This window comes from Chinchilla lanigera, unplaced genomic scaffold (assembly GCF_000276665.1).
Source record: "Chinchilla lanigera isolate Chin_1 unplaced genomic scaffold, ChiLan1.0 scaffold00196, whole genome shotgun sequence".
NCBI lineage: Eukaryota > Metazoa > Chordata > Mammalia > Rodentia > Chinchillidae > Chinchilla > Chinchilla lanigera.
In genome coordinates this window covers 60,252-78,121 of record NW_004955597.1, presented here as the reverse complement: position 1 = coordinate 78,121, position 17,870 = coordinate 60,252, and the positions used below count along the sequence as shown (strand labels likewise).

The 17,870-nt window shown below is 39.0% G+C and overlaps 1 protein-coding gene and 1 pseudogene across 1 annotated transcript; both read left to right on the top strand.

Moving 5' to 3' along the window:
- The first annotated feature begins 5,903 nt into the window (after positions 1-5,903).
- On the top strand, positions 5,904-7,076 carry LOC102018352 (annotated as a pseudogene).
- A 4,353-nt stretch (positions 7,077-11,429) lies between these two features.
- Defb128 (defensin, beta 128) lies at positions 11,430-13,172 on the top strand. Its single transcript, XM_005414734.1, has 2 exons — positions 11,430-11,512; positions 12,937-13,172. Exons 1-2 carry the CDS (start codon positions 11,464-11,466, stop codon positions 13,170-13,172), a joined length of 285 nt encoding a protein of 94 aa, XP_005414791.1. The 5' UTR covers positions 11,430-11,463.
- Positions 13,173-17,870: the final 4,698 nt, after the last annotated feature.

The following is a 17,870-nucleotide window of genomic DNA, read 5'->3' as shown; positions in this document are numbered from 1 at the left end:
AGAGATTATTTCTGATCTGATGTTTTCTATGGCCTGATGGAGTTGTTTCTTTACTTCAGCTGCTATCATTTCAGAAACTTCAGGTGTATGACTTCCAAGTTCATCTGTGTCGATATCTCCTGGACTTGTTCTGGGTGGGGTAGAGTTCTAAAATTGCATTTTGTTGTTTTCAGAGATGCCGAGGTTCCCTGGAGCTCAGCCTCACTCCCAGGATGATGTTGTAGTAGTGGGGCAAGGACTCAAATGTCCCTGGTGCTCAGAGTGACTCCCTTGATGGTGTGGGGGTGGGGCACTGTGCAATTCCCAATGCTCCCACAGCTTTCTGTGGCTCAGCCTGACTCCCATTCAGGGGTTCCCAAAGCTGTCCAGGTTTCAGCCCTGTTTCCACTGGGGTGTAGTAGTGGGTGGGTCATGGTCACTGAGTCTCTATACACTGCCACTCCCCCACCCGGTTCCCACACCAGTGTTGGGGGGTAAGTGTACAGTCACTGAGGCCTCTGAAGCTGAGTTTCAGTTTAGCTCCCCTGAGGGTGCAGAGTGGGCTCAGGGAGGAGCACCTAAGACCCTTGAGGTTGTCTGGGGCTCCCCTTAGCTCCCAAGCTCATGTGTGGGGGCAGCAGCAGCTCACCAGAGTTGCCAATGCTGTCCAAGGTGCAGCTCAGCTCCAATGAGGGAGCAGGGAGAAGGGAGGGGCAAGGTGTGAACCCCAGGCCCCTAGAGCCGTCTGGGTTTTTGGCTGACTCCCAAGCTCATGTGTGGGGGTGGCAGCCACTCACCAGAGTTCCTGAAGCTTTCTGAGGCACAGCTCAGCTCCAATAGGGGAAGAGGGCAGGAGAGAGGTTTATTAGCTCAGTTTCAGTGGGTTTAGTCCACTGACTGGCTCCCAGGCAGAAACAGCACAGTGGAAGGACATGTCAGGGGAAATCTGCTCAAGCTATGGGACACAGGGACCTGAGAGACAGGGGAGGAGCCAAGGACTAGAATACACAATTCCAGGTCATGACCTATGACTCACACCTTTGGACTAGGCCCCATATCTGAACACATGAAAGTTTTGGGTACTATATTCAATTTAAACCATAATATTCTGACCCTGTTCCCCTAAAGTCTCATGGGTATCTCACCATACAAAATTCATTTAGTCTGTCTCTAACAGTTGGAAAAATCTTAACAGTTCCAGCATTGCTGAAAAGTCCAAGTTCAAAGTCTCCTTGAGATTCAAGGCAAACTCTTTGTTGTGAGCCCCTGTAAAAGTAAGAAAACAAACAAAGAAACTTAAGTACTTCCACATATAATGGCACAGGATAAACACTCCCATTCAAAAAGTCAAGAATAGGGGAATAGAAAGGAAACAGATCAAAGCAAGACCAAAATCCAACAGGGCAAACATTAAATCCTATAGTTCTATGTCCAGTAGTTGGGGCACGTTGTGGTGAGATTTGATCTCCAAAGGGCTTGGACAGCTTTATTCTTATGGCTTTCTTAATTGCAGCCCACATGGCCTCTCTCATTTGCTGGCTGTACTTACTGCCTGTGGCCTTCCTCTACAGAAGTTCCATGCTTGTAGAATTTCTACTTTCTGGGATCTTCACTACACCTTTGGCTTCATGCATTGCCCTCTCAGGGACACATTTCTTGGCCTCCTAGTACTTATTCTGAAATCTGGTGGAAGCCCTCATGACTCCATAACCCTTGCATTTTGCATGCCTGAAAAATCAGCACCATGTCCTTGTGTTGAACTACTTGGGTTTTGACCACAGTGTGTTGTGGAGAAGTTCATTTCTGGTTGTGGCTATTTGGGGTTCTATGTGCATCAGTCACTATCTGTATTTTAAATTATTTCCCCATACTTGGAATGTTTTCTGGTATTCTTTCTGTAAAAGTTTTTTATGCCATTAAGGTAAGTTATTATAGACAGTTAACATGGCTTCTTCTGCACTGATGTGTATCTGTTTATCAACAGGTCTTTTTTTCAGTTGGAGGGGTGGCTCTACGCTTTATGTATGCATGCATGTGTTTGTGTTCAAGAAGTGTTTTCTTCCTTATATTAAACTGAGTGGATGCAAAGCAAAGAAGCTTACTTTGATTTATTTTATCTCTTACTCAGTTGTCAAAATAAATTTCTTTGCAACAGCATATTTAAAAAGCTAAAGACTAAAATGTTAATCCAGAGAGATGAGATTGATAAATGTGTGTCTGATATTTCTCTAGTATGAAATATTCAGCTTTCTCTCACCCCTACACAAGGAACAACTAAAGAATATTGCTTTGACTCACCCAGTCTTTGTATATGGAAATTAGTAATCCTACTTTTTGCCTGGATAAAGCCTGTTCAGCAGTTTGGAAAGATAGTATCTTAAGTAGAATTCAGAGAATAATTCTCAGAAATGATAAACTTAAAATCCACTTGTAAGTAAGGTATTAAAAGCAAATTGTGGGGCTGGGGATTTAGCTCAGCGGCAAAAGCGCCTGCCTGGCAAGCGCAAGGTCGTGAGTTCAGTTCCTGGTACCGGAGAAAAACCAAAAAAAAAAAAAAAAAGCAAATTGTGCTACTATGGACCCCAGTGGGAGGTAGAGTAACAAATGCTGATAGGAGATTTTAACAAAAAATGTAAGGCAGTTATGCTATTAGGGTGTCTTAGTTTATTAAAAAGGAAGGTTTGTGCTAATATCAATTGGGGAAATTTTTTATGCCCATATCTTGTACCCTGAGCAACTACTTTAAAGAGAACAACATGTAATGTAATAATTATTGTTATTCTCCCATTATTTTTTTATGAAATTTTGTTTTACCTTTTTCCCATAAAATAAAAAAAGAAAAAGCATAAAAGAAACATTTCATTATCCTTTCCAGCCAACCTAAGAGGAACTGTATTGCTTAGCCACAAAGAGCTTCAAAAATGAGATTATGTGATCCTCATACCTAATGAAGATTGCATAAAAGCTTCCTGACATTCAAGAATTGGCACAGAGGAACAAAGAGACTTAGGAATGAATTGAAGTAACAAAGAGACTTAGGAATGAATTGAAGTAACCAATCAGTTTTACTTCCAGAAAAAAAATGACTTCCAGGATGTATGAATGTCATCTGTAGAAAATTAGAAATGCAGGCTGCTGTCTAAATTATGAGTAGAGTATAAAATGGTGAGTGGAAGAGAACATCCAGCTAAGTGCATGACCAGTAAATTCTGTAAGTAAAGTAAGTAAAGCAACATCTTTGTATTGGAGTATTTTGTGCAAAAGTCTCCCAAAGACTGACCTGTAGGAGGCAGTTGGGGAGGCAGTTTAACATAGCAGCAAAGTGCTATACTTTTAGCTTCATGATGGCCTGTGTGGACCTTAGCTTATTTTTTACTGGCCATGTGACACTGGACACATTATCAATGCCCTAAATTGTCATTTTCCAATTTGAAAGATGCTTCAAATGGCTTTTAACTGACCATCCTCCTATATTAGCCTCCCAAGTGCTGGGATTGCAGCCATGTACCATCATGACTAGCTTTCAAAGTGTTCTTTTGAGTTTTAAAGTATTCAATGCACATTCATGCATGTACCACCCAGGAGGCATACAGTAAGAGGTGATGAGCAAGAAATGAGCAGACAAAGGGGGATTCTGGTGGAGATCCTGGTCAGTTCCCCCTCCTCATCTTGACACTGTAGCAGTGCTTGACCCTCCCTCCTCCTTGACAAGCCTAGCTTAGTTACTGCCCAGAGCATTCCACTCATCTTTTTCTCTTGGCTCACTGAGAAGATCTCTCAGTATCCTTGTTGGTTCCAGTCACCAATGCTGGAGAGCCTGAGGGCTCAGTGACTGGCCTGCTTTCTGCAATCAGAGCCTTGACAATGCCCAATCTCATGATCTAAAAATCTTTCCTCTCCACCAGATTGCTCCCCTTAGATGCCTCTTAAATACCTTAAAATGAAAATCCCCTAAGGAAAGACTCTTGTTCTCCCCTACATAAAAAGACCAATTTGGACTTTATCTGGCCATGCCCATCTCTGTCAGTGGTGACTCTGGGTTTTCAGGTATTCAATCTAAAACTGGTGTTTTCTTGAATCCCTCTTTTCTCTCTAAATGGCAAATGACCTTTCTTTAGTAAATACACAGAGCTTGATCGTTGCTTACCCTCCTCCTGTTATGCACCATCTAAACCTCACTATCTGTTGTTTAGACTTTGAAATCCTTGTACAACAGGTCCCCTTCTGCTCTGTTTTCCATCTCTTTCAGCCTATTTTACACACAGAAGCCAGGGAGACCCTTTAAAAACATCACCAAATCACTCATCTCCTGGGTACCCTTTTATAGCCTCCCTGAATCTTACTCAGAAACCCAATTCTTAACTGTGACCTCTTAGTGCATCTCCTCAATTCCATCACCTCTCTAACACTTTCTCCTCTCCTGTCTTATTATTTCACTCAATCCACTTGCCCTTCTTGCTGCCTCCTGAACACATAGTGCATGACCTAACCTCAGGGACTTTGCAATGCTGTTCTCATTGCCTGAAATTCTCTCCCCAAGAAAACATTCAAGTCTTTGCTGAAGCATCACTGCAACAACGTGACCTTTCTCAACTCTCTTGATCAAACTGCACCCTCCCTTGCTTTGCTCTCTACATTTCTTATCTACCTTCCTTCCATGTTTTATTTTGCTGCAGAGACCGTATCACCATCTGATATATATTCCCATATCCATATATGATTTTCAACTGTTTCTCGCTCTTGAGTGTATGTACCATGAATATATGTCTATTTTGAGGACCTGGAAAGAGTTTCTGGAACATACTAGACTCTCAAAGTTTACTTATGGATTAAAGGAATACTTTGCACAAGTAATGAAGAGAGGCTAGAGTGAAGAAAGTACTGCAAAAAGGTTAATTCACAGGTTCCTAGAAACTGAGATGGAAATATATGCTGGGTTAGTCATCTTCCATCACTATCTTAAAATACTTGAGATAATCAACTTATAAAGAGAAAAGATGTTTTGCCTCACAGTTTTGGAGTCTTCCAGCTGTAATCAGGAGGGCCCATTGCTTTTGGTCATCTAGTGGGGATAGCAGAGGACAATGTCAGGGAGCACATGGAGGAGCAGCGCTGCTTACATCATGGCTCAGGGAGCAGAAAAACAGAGCAAAATGAAAGAAGGAAGGGTGGAAGAAAGGAAGGAAGGAAGGAAGGAAGGAAGGAAGGAAGGAAGGAAGGGTGGAAGGAAGGAAGGGTGGAAAGAAGGAAGGAAGGGTAGAAGGAAGGAAGGAAGGAAAGAAGGAAGGAAGGGTAGAAGGAAGGAAGGAAGGAAAGAAGGAAGGAAGGGTAGAAGGAAGGAAGGAAAGAAAGAAGGAAGGATGGATGGAAGGAAAGAGGCTGACATCCCATAGTCCTCATTGTGGGTTTGCCCCCAATGATCTAAAGACTTCCCATTACAGGCCTCACATTTTAAAGATTCCACCATCTCCCAGTAGTGTCACCCCAGGGTAAAAACATTTAGCACAGGGTTGTGGGGGGCACCTGTCCAAACCATAGTGTAGACCGTATCTGATCCTTGTGCAGAGAGGAACAGAGGTAAAACAAGAATGGAAGCACTTGTTTTTAGAAGGAACTTTATGAGATCCCAGATCCCAAGAATTGCTAGGGTGGTGCATGAGGCCTGGAGAAGACTCATGCCTTTTGGACTCTCAAAGCACAGCATCTGGTATCCTTGGTGGCTTGAACCCTAGAGGAAAATTCAACCTGGTCTGGAAGAAACTGGTACTATGTCAAGGATAAAATATTGTAATTGACTTCAAGAATGGTACATTTCAAACAAGAAGTAGAGTGCAGTAACTTGATAGAACTTCATGCTCCAAAGCCTGAGCTGTCCTCTGGAACTCTTAAAAATTACTGGAGGACGGTCCTTGGCGTGACTGCAGGGGAGGCCGCGGCCGGGAACATGGCAGACCGAAAGGCGGGAGAGGAGAAGCCGGAGAAGCCCAAGCGCGCTGGAGCCGCCGGAGGACCTGAAGAAGAAGCAGAAAAACCTGTGAAAACTAAGACTGTTTCTTCCAGTAATGGAGGGGAAAGTTCCAGTCGCAGCGCTGAGAAACGATCAGCTGAAGAAGAAGCTGCAGACCTCCCCACAAAGCCTACAAAGATCTCCAAGTTTGGATTTCCCATAGGTGTGACACATCAAAGAAAGCATCAGCTATATCCATCAAACTTGGATCAAGTAAGCCTAAAGAAACTGTTCCAACTCTTGCTCCAAAAACCCTTTCAGTAGCAGCAGCTTTTAATGAAGATGAAGATAGTGAACCAGAGGAAATGCCTCCAGAAGCAAAGATGAGGATGAAGAATATTGGCAGGGATACACTAACATCAGCCGGACCAAACTCTTTCAATAAAGGAAAGCATGGGTTTTCTGATAACCAGAAGCTATGGGAACGAAATATAAAATCTCATCTTGGAAATGTCCATGACCAAGACAATTAAATGATGTGTTTTGAGTTAGGGTGTGGGGTGGGTGTAAAGTTAAACGGAACAGTTTCCTTTTTTAAAGAATGGTATAAGACTATCTTTGGAGCCGCTTTTGCTTTTTCTTTTTCATTTTTTTTTTTTTAAGATTGAGTGGTACACTAATAAGTGAGAGTTTGAAATTAGAGGTAATTTATGTTTTATATACAGATTTCAAGACATTTGCTAATTTTGTGGTTTCATGTGATTAGTTTCCAAAGGTTACAGATAATAAAGAAATCAGAAATGGTACCTTTTTAAGAATTGCATATTTTTTTAGACACAACTATTAGCACATTAAGAGGGAAGCAAGAAGTTACTGTCTATTTAAAACTGCAAGCAGTTCCTCCTAAATTAACTCCCTCCTCACCTAAACTGTCTGGCTCCCAGGAACAGCCTTATAGAGAGAAAAGGGGAGTATCGTATTGAAAAGAAAACATTGCTGGACTATTGACTGAAAGTAAATTTAAATAAAATTAAAATAGCATTTTTTCCTTACAGGCATTCGTTTTGTTTCAAGTCATCATACATTAGGTATTGCATTGCTATCAGTGGATACAGATGCTTAGCTCTTTTACAAAAAAAAGATTTTTTTTTTTTAAATTTTTATGTGAAGTATCGAGTATTTGAAATAGCCCATTTCACCGTAATGGTCTTGTCTACTTCATTAGTCTTCAAAGAACAGCCATTTGCTACCAAAGTAAGTCAGGATTTTGAATGTGCTTCTCTTGGTTTTCGTTTATTAGCTAGTTCCTATAACCATTTCCACCAGAACTTGAGGCAAATCATAAGGAGGCTCTTTCTTTTAAAATACAGACCACCACCAAAAATTTAAATGTACATACTGCTTAAGTATTTGGCTGGTTTGTAGTTTTTAAAAGGTATAAACACCAAAAAAAAAAAATTTAACATTGTATGAAGATGGGAAAACAGTAAGATGCATTTTCTGTAACTTCGTCTATGTGTTTATGTTACTAAGTTGTTAAATATAATTTGAGTTGAAGTCATTACAGAATTTCTTACTAGAACAGTTACTGTGGTTTATTTGAAGTATACGCATACTGACCAGTGGCCTCTCAAAAGCATATTGTAGGTACTGAAAATAAAAGGAAAGAAAGTGCATCTTCAGACACAGTTTATGGAATTGCTCATCACATATACTCTTAAATCTGTACTGTAAGCTGTTTGTTTCGTATTTTTGTATTGTATATGGACTTTCTAATATGACAGTTAAACACATCTTTAAAAGCATAGTCATGGACAAAAGAAAAATGATAATAGTGATTTCCTTCAGAATTCCTACAATGTTAAATTTGGAGGCAGCTTCAGACTATTTCATTGGTGGTAGTTACTTGCTGATCTTTTTTAATAGGTAGTAACTCCAGAGAAGAAACCTGTGCATATGCCTAATAAGTTGTTCTTTCACGTTAAAGTTCAGATTAAGCCCCAAGTAAAACAATGGAAATGTATATAGAACTATTAGTTCTTACATGATTTAATTATATCAAGATACATGAATTTAACTTTAACTTACTTTTATGTAGGCAAACTTACTCATTTTTGTCCATTTTACTGTTTGTTAAAATAACATCCCTCTCCTACATACTCTGTTCTTGACCCAAATGAAATACTAATGTAAGGTCAAGATGAGGAGACAGAAATGACTGAGATGAATGTCTTTACTAAAACAACCAATAAATTTTGTCAAGCTCAAAAAAAAAATTACTGAAGGACATTTGAGCAGTGGCCATAAGATAGCTCTTTTTAGGTTGGTTCATGAGTCAGTGACCTTTGAGTAGCAAGCTGTTCCGCGGTCATATCTCACTTGTTGTGGACATTCACAATATACTTGTTATCTTTACATTTTTAAAGCTTCCTCACAGGGATGGGAGTTCTATAAGCATTTCCCCATTTCTAGATCATGGCACACAGTGTTACTCAATCTTTCTCAGGGAGGTCAGACATGACAAAGGAATTTGTCTTCAGATAGGGCTGTGTGCAGATACCTATTGAATGTGGTTGTGTTAAAGGAGAAAGTCTATTTCTCATCCTTACCTGCTAATGCCTGACTTAACCTCCCTTCCTGCAGTGAATCTGGGGTACCTAGGCCTCTGGAATGTGGCTTGGTCTCTGTGTCCAGAACGACTGTGGAGCAGGGATAGATGACCTTCAAGAAACCCTTGAGTAAGAGCAAAACACTGAATAACAACATGCTTCCCTATAGTCTATAGTCAAACTAATCATTGAACAGATATTTTTAAAGGTCTTTTCTATGCCTAGAAATGGTGATAGACTGGTGATAGACTACTTTCTTCTCAAGTATCTTTCATTCAAGTTGGATGAAACATATGAACAGAATATTAAAAAGAACAACATGAAACAATTTTAGTACTATGTGGAGAATTAACTCATACACCTTTCCCACTATGTCCTTTTTCTTTCCTAAGCCTACTACCTGGTTTCAGAATCTAACCCTATGTCTGTGATTGAAATTGCAGGTATCTGGACAATGTATTAGTGTTGTTTTGTGACTCCTTTTCTTTTTGGTTTTTACTTTATGCTTTATATATTTAGATTTTGAGAGGTTAGGTAAGTTTCCCAGGTCTGGGCTCTTTGCCTTGGATTACAGGACATTAATTGCTCATGGTACACAGTGAGATGAGATGGAAAGGGGGAAGGATTTAGAGAACTGGGGATCTGAGTTACTGTACTTGCTTTGCCACTTAACAGCTTTGTGATCTTAAGCACATAGTCATTACTCTCCAGAAAGTTTCTACTTCATACATTTGTGTGTGTTTGTGTGTTTGTGTGTGTGTGTTTTAAATGACATAAGGTGTATGTGCTGCTAGGCAGAGGACTCTTGGGAGCTGGAAGAGTGTTCTATTCATTCCAAGAGAACTCTCCTTTCTCTGAATTCTTGATCCCCATCCATGTTCCCTTCTAGAGGAGTTGGTAATTGCTTTGGCCAAATTCCAGGGTCAGTACCTTAAAAAAATCATCCTTCATAGCTCTGGCTCCTTCATTGTTCTTGTCTTTTCCTCTACCCATGGTAAGTTAGTCCAGAGCTTTTTCCATGAATGGGGAAGACCTGTTAATGTTTTTATTTCTCTTGTACTCTTTTCTCCAATTCTTGCCCATATTAGGCCATGTGTACTTGCCACGTTATGCTACCCTCACATGAGACCTGAAGCAGTAGGGTTATTTTATCTTGGATTGAAGCCTCTAGAACCATGAACCAAAATAACATTTTTCTCTTTGTAAGTTAATTGCTTCAAATATTTCATTACTGTAACGTGAAGCTGACTAGTACACATGGCCTGTAGGTTGTTCTGGTCAAGGGAGAAAACAAAACTAAAAAAAAAAGGCATAATCATATAATGTGGAGAGGGGCAAATGAGAAACTAATCTACTCCCTAAAGCCTCCGTAAGTATTTACACTTCTGATCTTTTAGAGGCTACACTTCCTGCACCCATGAACTTCATAGTCTTCATATGATCGACGCATGATATGATGAGACTCTGCAAGCCTGACCAGTCTGTACTGTGTGCCATGCAAGGACTGCAAAGTACCACAGCCATTAACAGAGGAGGACAAAGGCTCTGGTTACTGATAAACATGGTCAGCTACATACAATATTCATCTCTGACCTAACCCCCTACTCTAACTTTATGTTGTGGTAAGAATTTAATCATCATTGCCAGACATGTATACAGCCTTGCAGGTTCTAAAATTCATTCAGATTCTGTCACAAAAAGATATTTGGATTAGATGAACCCTACTTACTACAAATTCAAGGTTCTGGTGTTTAGAACTTACAAAAACAAGGCAATTAGCATGTTTCAGGAAACATCCTAACTATTGCTGGTGGAGTATTTGGTAGTAATCAATATTTTTCAATAATTTATTCAGTAATTATATATTGATTATATCACTTGAGTTGTGTGCAGTTAGGTATGAATTCTATGTTGAACAGGTGGCAGGGACTTGCTGATGATTGCAAATAACAAACGAACATGACATGGTTTCACCGGCACAAAATATATGCAGAGCAGAGTGGTGGCACAATGCAGGGAGTATGCAGCTCCATTCAGATGGGCCAAGGAAATTTTCACAGATAAGAGATGATTGAACAGCTTTGAAAGAAAATGAGGAGCCAAATACATGGAGCTCATGGTAGGTAATATAATCCATGAGGCGGGATTTAAATGTGAGATGGGTGATGGAAATACTGAATTAGGTGGGAACATTCACACCGGTTTTGACAAAAATGTAAATGATTCCACACTTGATCTTAGCCAAATGGCCAAGAAGTGATAGAAATGTAAATGATTCCATAAGAAGCCCCACAAGAACAGGGCAGGGACTAATTCACAGTCAGCTGAATACTATGCTAAAGGGATTTTATCTTATAAAAGATTTCAGTTGTAGAATCATTCTTTGCTATATGGGCAAGGCTTTATGGGAAGTTCTCAAATAATGTGGATTTATCTATGCCAAACCAAAAGCAATTATACTTCTAAAATAATTACCTGGAAGTTTCATAAAGTTTCAACATTATTATTGGATATGTGTCTACTTTGACTGATGATATAATCTATCTTGCAATCTCAGTTACTTTTGTGATTGAGAAACAATCAAAGAAACAAGCCAAGACTGTTCCAGCCAAACCAGGGCACATAATCAACCAACTTGACCCAAATGGCTGACAGCCAGGTGGAGAAGTCATAGTTTCTGCTGTCTGGAGTTCACATCCTGAGGAGAGAGGCGCAGGGATGATAGGATGGAACATTCTGTGACTGTGAATTTTTGTTTGGGGATGTAGGTAGATGTGAAATTGTGCTTCCTGTCTGCCCATGTGAGATAAAATCCGAGCTGGAAGTGCTGAAAGCACTCAGAGCCCCAGCTCATTTTGAAAGACTGTGGGACAAAGACCAGTGGACGAAGAAGGCCTCCTACTTCTTTCCCTTGGAAAATCGGTAAACATGAAGCTGTTTCTGGTTCTCATTGTTCTGCTGTCTCAGGTACTCACAGGTAATTGTCTAAATGTGCCGTAAAAATATAGGTGGTAACACTGCTCATATAAGTGGGGACAGGAACTTTGAGATTGTTGCTATCTGACCAGCATCACCAAAAGTGCCTGTTCTCCTAGGCATCTGTCTTGAGTTTGTTTCTTAGAAGGGAGCAGCCAGGGAGATCAGAAGAGGGCTGTGTTCTTGAATCCACTCCAAAGGTATCAATGAGCCTGTTATCTAGAATTATCATTTGGATAACAAACACATTTTTCACCCAAGAACCTGGCCACCCCCTTCCATTCAATTTTATGTTCAATCTGTGCTACAACAGTAATGGGGATGACACAAAGTTTGAATATTTCAAATATTTATTGGACCAAGGGAATTTTCATAGATATGGGATCATTGAAAACCTTTAAAGAAAATGAGGAGGTGAAAATATACTTTCATTATCATGAGTGACTTATTTTCTCTGGATCTCAATTTTCACCTCTGTCCATTGGAATGCCTCTATTTAAAGTGAGGATTACAAAGCTGAGAAGCATGAAACACCAAATTCATACTTGAAGACTTGCCAGTGAAAGGTGCCTTCTCCTTTCATTGGCAAAGAAAGATCTTTCTGGGGCCCTCAAAATACACCTCTCTAACCTTCAAGGATATTTCACATATTGTGAAATCTAGAATAGGGAGAATGCATCTCGGTCTCCATTTTTGATCTGTACTTTTTGTAGAGGTGAGAATTAGAATTGGGAAAAGGAATTTTAGGACCTGAATGTATTACTGCAAATAGATGACAATTTGGATCTCAAGGGGGACAGGTTTCATGAGGAACTGAGTCTAATGCTCAGGGAAACATTTATCAGAGATTAAGAAGCGTGTGGTGGGGAATTGAGAGGAGGAGCCAAGTTCTGGAGAAGTCCTGCAGGCTGGACAGGAGGAGTTTTCAATAGCACTTATTGCTCAGACCAAAGACATCTTGGCAAGAAAAGAGCTGATGTCCATATCAGTGAGTGTGAAGCCAAATTATGTGGTTATTTTAAAAGTCTGCCTGCAGTTTTTGGAAAAAATTGATCTAACTGAATTGTGCTGATGGTGACAAGGCAGTGTTCTCTGGTAATGGAGAACTGAGGCAGTGCTGGCTCTGGAGCATAGAGCAGAGATTTCCGGGCCCTAGTGATGTTACATGGCCCCATAACCAGGAACTGAGCCCTTGCTTTTGTGACATGTGTTCTAATGTTCCCAGTGCCAGCTAGGCATTGGCCCAGAACCAGGGGTCTTGAGAGTCTTTCACTGGGGATGATTTTCAAGGACGGGCCCTGAGTTTTCTCCTGTCAGCCTAAGGTTCACTTTGGTACTATAGGAGACTGTAACTTGTGGGGACCACATTCTTATTTTGTTCTTCTTTGGAAATTAACCTTGTTCCTATGGTTTTTCCAAACACAGCTGGGGCAAAACCCCCAAGATGCTTTAATAATGTGGCAGGTTACTGCAAGAAGAAATGCAAAATAGGGGAAATATCTGAAATGGGATGTCTACATGGAAAATTGTGTTGTGTCAATGAAGAGGAAAACAAAAAGTACCACAAACTCCAACAACCACCTCCACAGCCTGAGCAGAAGGGTGAGGAAGTGGAAGACTATATTATTTATCCCACCATCACTCTTGTTTCAACCCTGTGACTCAATAACTTGTTCCTTGAACTCCACTTGTTCTAAATCAGAGATGCATCAAGCCCAGCATGCAGCAGTCAGAGGTGGACCTACTTCCTTATGTCAACTTGATTCCTCACATAATAAAACCCTATGCTTTTGCCTACATGTATTTGTTTTTTATTTTAAAGATAAAAGAATGAAAAAATCTTAACAAACACACATACATTTAGAATATAACATAAAAACAATACAAACAATACAGAATTTCAAACAGGGTGATAGGAAATTAACAATGGTTGTTGTCTTACATATTGATATCTTCAAATATAGACTTGTAAGGTTGATCATACACTTACACATTAACTGTTTCTTTCAATAGAGCAATAAAAGTCAGTGGTACAACTATGTTAGCTATCCTGTGTATACATATATACATATTTTCCCCTTCTTTCTTTTCCCTTTTCCTTCGTCCTAGTTGTTCTTTCCTTTTGAGCAGTTTTCTTTCCTTTGACAACATCTATCATACCTCCTAGATTTTACTCACCCTTTCAGGTTCTTACACTAGTGAGACAATATGATGTTTGCATATGCAGGTCTGACTTATTTCACTTATGAGTATGGTCTCCAGTTGTGTCCATTTTCCTGTAAAGTCTAGAGGTTATCTTTCTTTATAGCTGAGTATTATTCCATTATGTAAAAATATCACAACTTTTTTTATCCATTACTCAGTGGATAGGCATTTGGGTTGCTTCCACAATTTAGCTATTACAAATTGTGCTGCTATAAACATGGGTGCACATATATTGCTGTGATATGATGTTTTCAGATCTTCTGGAAAAATACCCAGAAGGGGAATACCTGGACTGAATGGGAACTCTAGTCCTACTTTACTGAGGAATCTCCAGACTGATTTCACAGTAGTTTCACCAGTCTACGCTCCTACCAGCAGTGGAGAAAGGTTCCTTTTTCCCGCCGCCTCTATAGCATTTGTTATTGGTTTATTTCTTAATGATAGCCATCCTCACTGGGGTGAGATGGACTCTCACTGTTGTTTTTATTTGAATTTCATGAATGACCAATGACTTTGAACATTTTTTCATATGTTTATTTTCCATCAGTATTTCTTCACTTGAGAAGTGTGTGTTCATCTTAAATACCCATTTTTTTTATTGGGTCTTTGAATTTTGAGGGGCTGATGTTTTTCAGTTCTTTATATGTTCTAGATAGGAGTCCTTTGTCCAAGGGACAGTCAGCTAAATTTTTTTCCTAATTTGTGGGTTTTCTTTTTACTCTGCTGGTGATTTCTTTAGATGTGCAGAAACTCTTCAGTAGGATGAAATCCCAGTTGTTGATTCTTTGAAGTATTTCCTGGTTTGGTTTTTGTCCATGACCTCTCTGCCTACCCCTATGTCTTCAAGGTTTTTCCTACTTTCTCTTCCAATAGACTTAGTGTTTCTGTTTTAATATTGAGATTTGTGATCCATTTTGACTTGAGTTTGGTTCATGGTGATAGACTTGGGTCTGTTTTCAGTCTTGGTGGGTGGCAAGCCAATTTTTCCAGCACCATTTATTAAAGAGGCTATCATTCTTCCAGGGAGTTTGTTTGGCCCCTTTATCAAAGATTAGGGCTGAGTGTGTTTGTGTTTGTGGTTGTGTCTGTGTCCTCCAGTCTGTTCCACTGATCTTCCAGTCTCTTTTTTAGCCAGTACCATGCTGATTTTATAACAGTGCCTTTGTAGTATAATTTCGGCTCAGGGATTGTAATTCCACCTGACTTGTCCTTGTTGCCCAGGATTGCTTTTGCTATTCTGGGTCTCTGCTGGTTCCAGATGAATTTAAGGAATGTTTTCTCTAGATCTGTGAGGTATGCTGATGGTAGTTTAATGGGAATTGCATTGAATCTGTACAACAATTTTGATAGTATGGCCTTTTTCACAATGTTGGTTCTTCCTCTCCATGAGCAAGGGATATTCTTCCATTTATTGAGATCCTCTTTGATCACTTTTTTCAAAGTATAATAGTTTTCATTGAATAGATCTTTTACTTCTTTTGTTAGATTGATTCCTAAATATTTCAGTTTCTTGGATGCTGTTGCGAAAGGTATGGTTTCCTTAATTTCTCTCTCAGTCTGTTTATTATTTGTGTATAGGAATGCTACTGATTTTTGGGTGTTGACTTTGTATCCAGCTACACTGCTGAATTGGTTGATGAATTCAAGGAGGCTTCTTGTGCAGTTTTTGGGGTCTTCCATGTAAAGTATCATCTGCAAAGAATGATAACTTCACTTCTTCCTTTCCTATTCTTATTCCTTTTATATCTCTCTCTTGTATAATTGCTCTGGCTAATGTTTCCAGAACTATGATGAATAAGAATGGTGACAGTGAACATCTTTGTCTTGTTCCTGATTTTAAAGTGAAAGCTTTTAGTTTTAGTTCATTTAGTATGCTGTTGGCTGTTGGTTTATTGTAGTTGGCTTTGATCAGGTTGAGGTAAAGACCATCTATTCCTATTTTCTATAGGGTTTTTATCATGAATGCATGTTGGACTTTGTCAAAAGCTTTTTCTGCATCTATTGAGATGATCATGTGATTTTTGTCTTTGGCTCTGTTGATATGGTGTATTACATTGATTGATTTGCATATATTGAACCATCCCTGCATCCCTGGGATGAATCCTACCTGGTCATGATGTATCATCTTCTTGAAGATTAGCTGCATTCTATTTGCTAGTATTTTATTAAGTATCTTTGCATCTATGTTCATTAGGGAGATTTGTCTATAGTTCTCTTTTTTTGGTTGGGTCTTTCTCTGAGTTTGGAGTCAATATAATACTTGCCTGCAGAAATGAGTTAGGGAGAATGGCTTCCTTTTCAATTTCATTAAATAGTTTGAGAAGTGTTGGCATTAAATCTTCTTCTCTGAATGTCTTGTTGAATTCAGCTGTGAATCCATCAGTACCTGGGCTTTTCTTTGTTGGTAGGTTTTTAATCATATTTTCAATTTCCATAATTGATAGTGAGTTATTCAAGACTTATAAATATTCTTGAATCAACTTTGGTAATTTATACTTATCTAGAAATCTGTCCATTTCCTCTGTGTTTTTCATCCTATGGGAGTAAAGATTTTCAAACTAGGTATTGATGATCTTCTGAATTTCTGTAAGATCTGGAGTGATTTCATGTTTTCCATTCTTTATTGCATGAATTTGAGTCTTTCCTTTTTTGATAAGGTTGTCTAGGGATTTATCAATTTTATTTATTCTTTCAAAGAACCAACTCTTTGATTCATTAATTCTTGGAGTATTTTCTTCGTCTCAATTGAATTTATTTCTTCCCTGATCTTTATAATCTCCTCCCTTCTTTGGGCTTTGGGCTTGAGTTCTTCTTCCTTTTCTAAAACTTTGAGGTGCAGCATTAAGCTATTTATTTGTTATTGTTCTGTTTTCCTGATATGTGAGTTCACCACTACGAACTTTGCTCTGAGGACTACTTTCAGTGCATTCCACAGATTCCAGGAAGTTGTGTTAACAAGTTCATTTGCTTGTAGATTTTTATTTCTTCTTTAATTTCTTCTGTGACCCATTGGTTGTTCAGGAGTCTATTATTTAATTTCCATGTGTTTATGGAGTTCTTGTGGTACCTTTTGTCATTAATTTCCAATTTTATTGTGTTATGGTCAGATAGTATGCATGGGATAATTTGAATTTCTTTGCATTTAGTTCAGCTTGTTCTATGGTCTAGTATGTGGTCTACTTTAGAGAAAGTCCCATGTGCAGCTGAGAAGAATGTGTATTCTGATGTTATGGGGTGGAACACTCGGTAAACATCTACTGAGTCCATTTGTTCACAAGTTTTGTTCAATTCTGATATTTCCTTGCTGAGTTTTTGTCCAGTTCACCTATCTCTTTGAGTCAATGCGTTGTTAAGGTCTCCCATTACAATAGTGTTGTTAATTATTTGGTTTTTCATGTGTATTAAGATTTGTCATATAGTTGGGTGCTCCCATGTTTGGTGCATACGTATTTATGATTGTTATCTCTTCCTCTTGAAGTTTTCCCCTGACAAGTATTTAGTGACCCTCTTTATCTCTTTTGATAATTCTTGGTTTGAAGTTTGCATTGTCTGCAAACATAATAGCTACTCCTGCTTTTTCCTGGGTTCCTGTCACATGGAGGACTGTTTTCCATCCTATGACTTTCAGTCTGTGAATTTTCTTTTGAGTTAAATGTGTTTCTTGTGTACAGCATATTGTTGGATTTTGTTTCTTGATCCACTCTGCCACTCTTTTGATTGGCAAATTGAGGTCATTTACATTAATAGTTATAACTGAAATGTATTTGCTTATCTTTGTCATGTTATTCACCTGTTGTTGGTTTCCTACTTTTACTCTCTGTTTAACTGCTTGCTCTATGTGGTAGTTCCTTTCTATTGTTGTTCTTGAAATTGTGATCATTCCTATCTCTTTCTAGAATATATTTTAGTACCCTTTGTAGGGCTAGTTTGGCACCTGTAAATTCTTCAGTTCTTCTTTATCATGGAAATATTTTATTTCTCCATTGCATTTGAAGGACAGTTTTGCAGGATACATCAATCTTGGTTGGAGATTGTTTTGTTTTAGGAGCTAAAATAGTTTATACAAGATCTTCTTAATTTGATGGCTTGTGTTGAGAAATCTTCCATGATTCTGATGGGCTTTCCTTTATAGGTGATCTGTTTCTTTTCTCTAA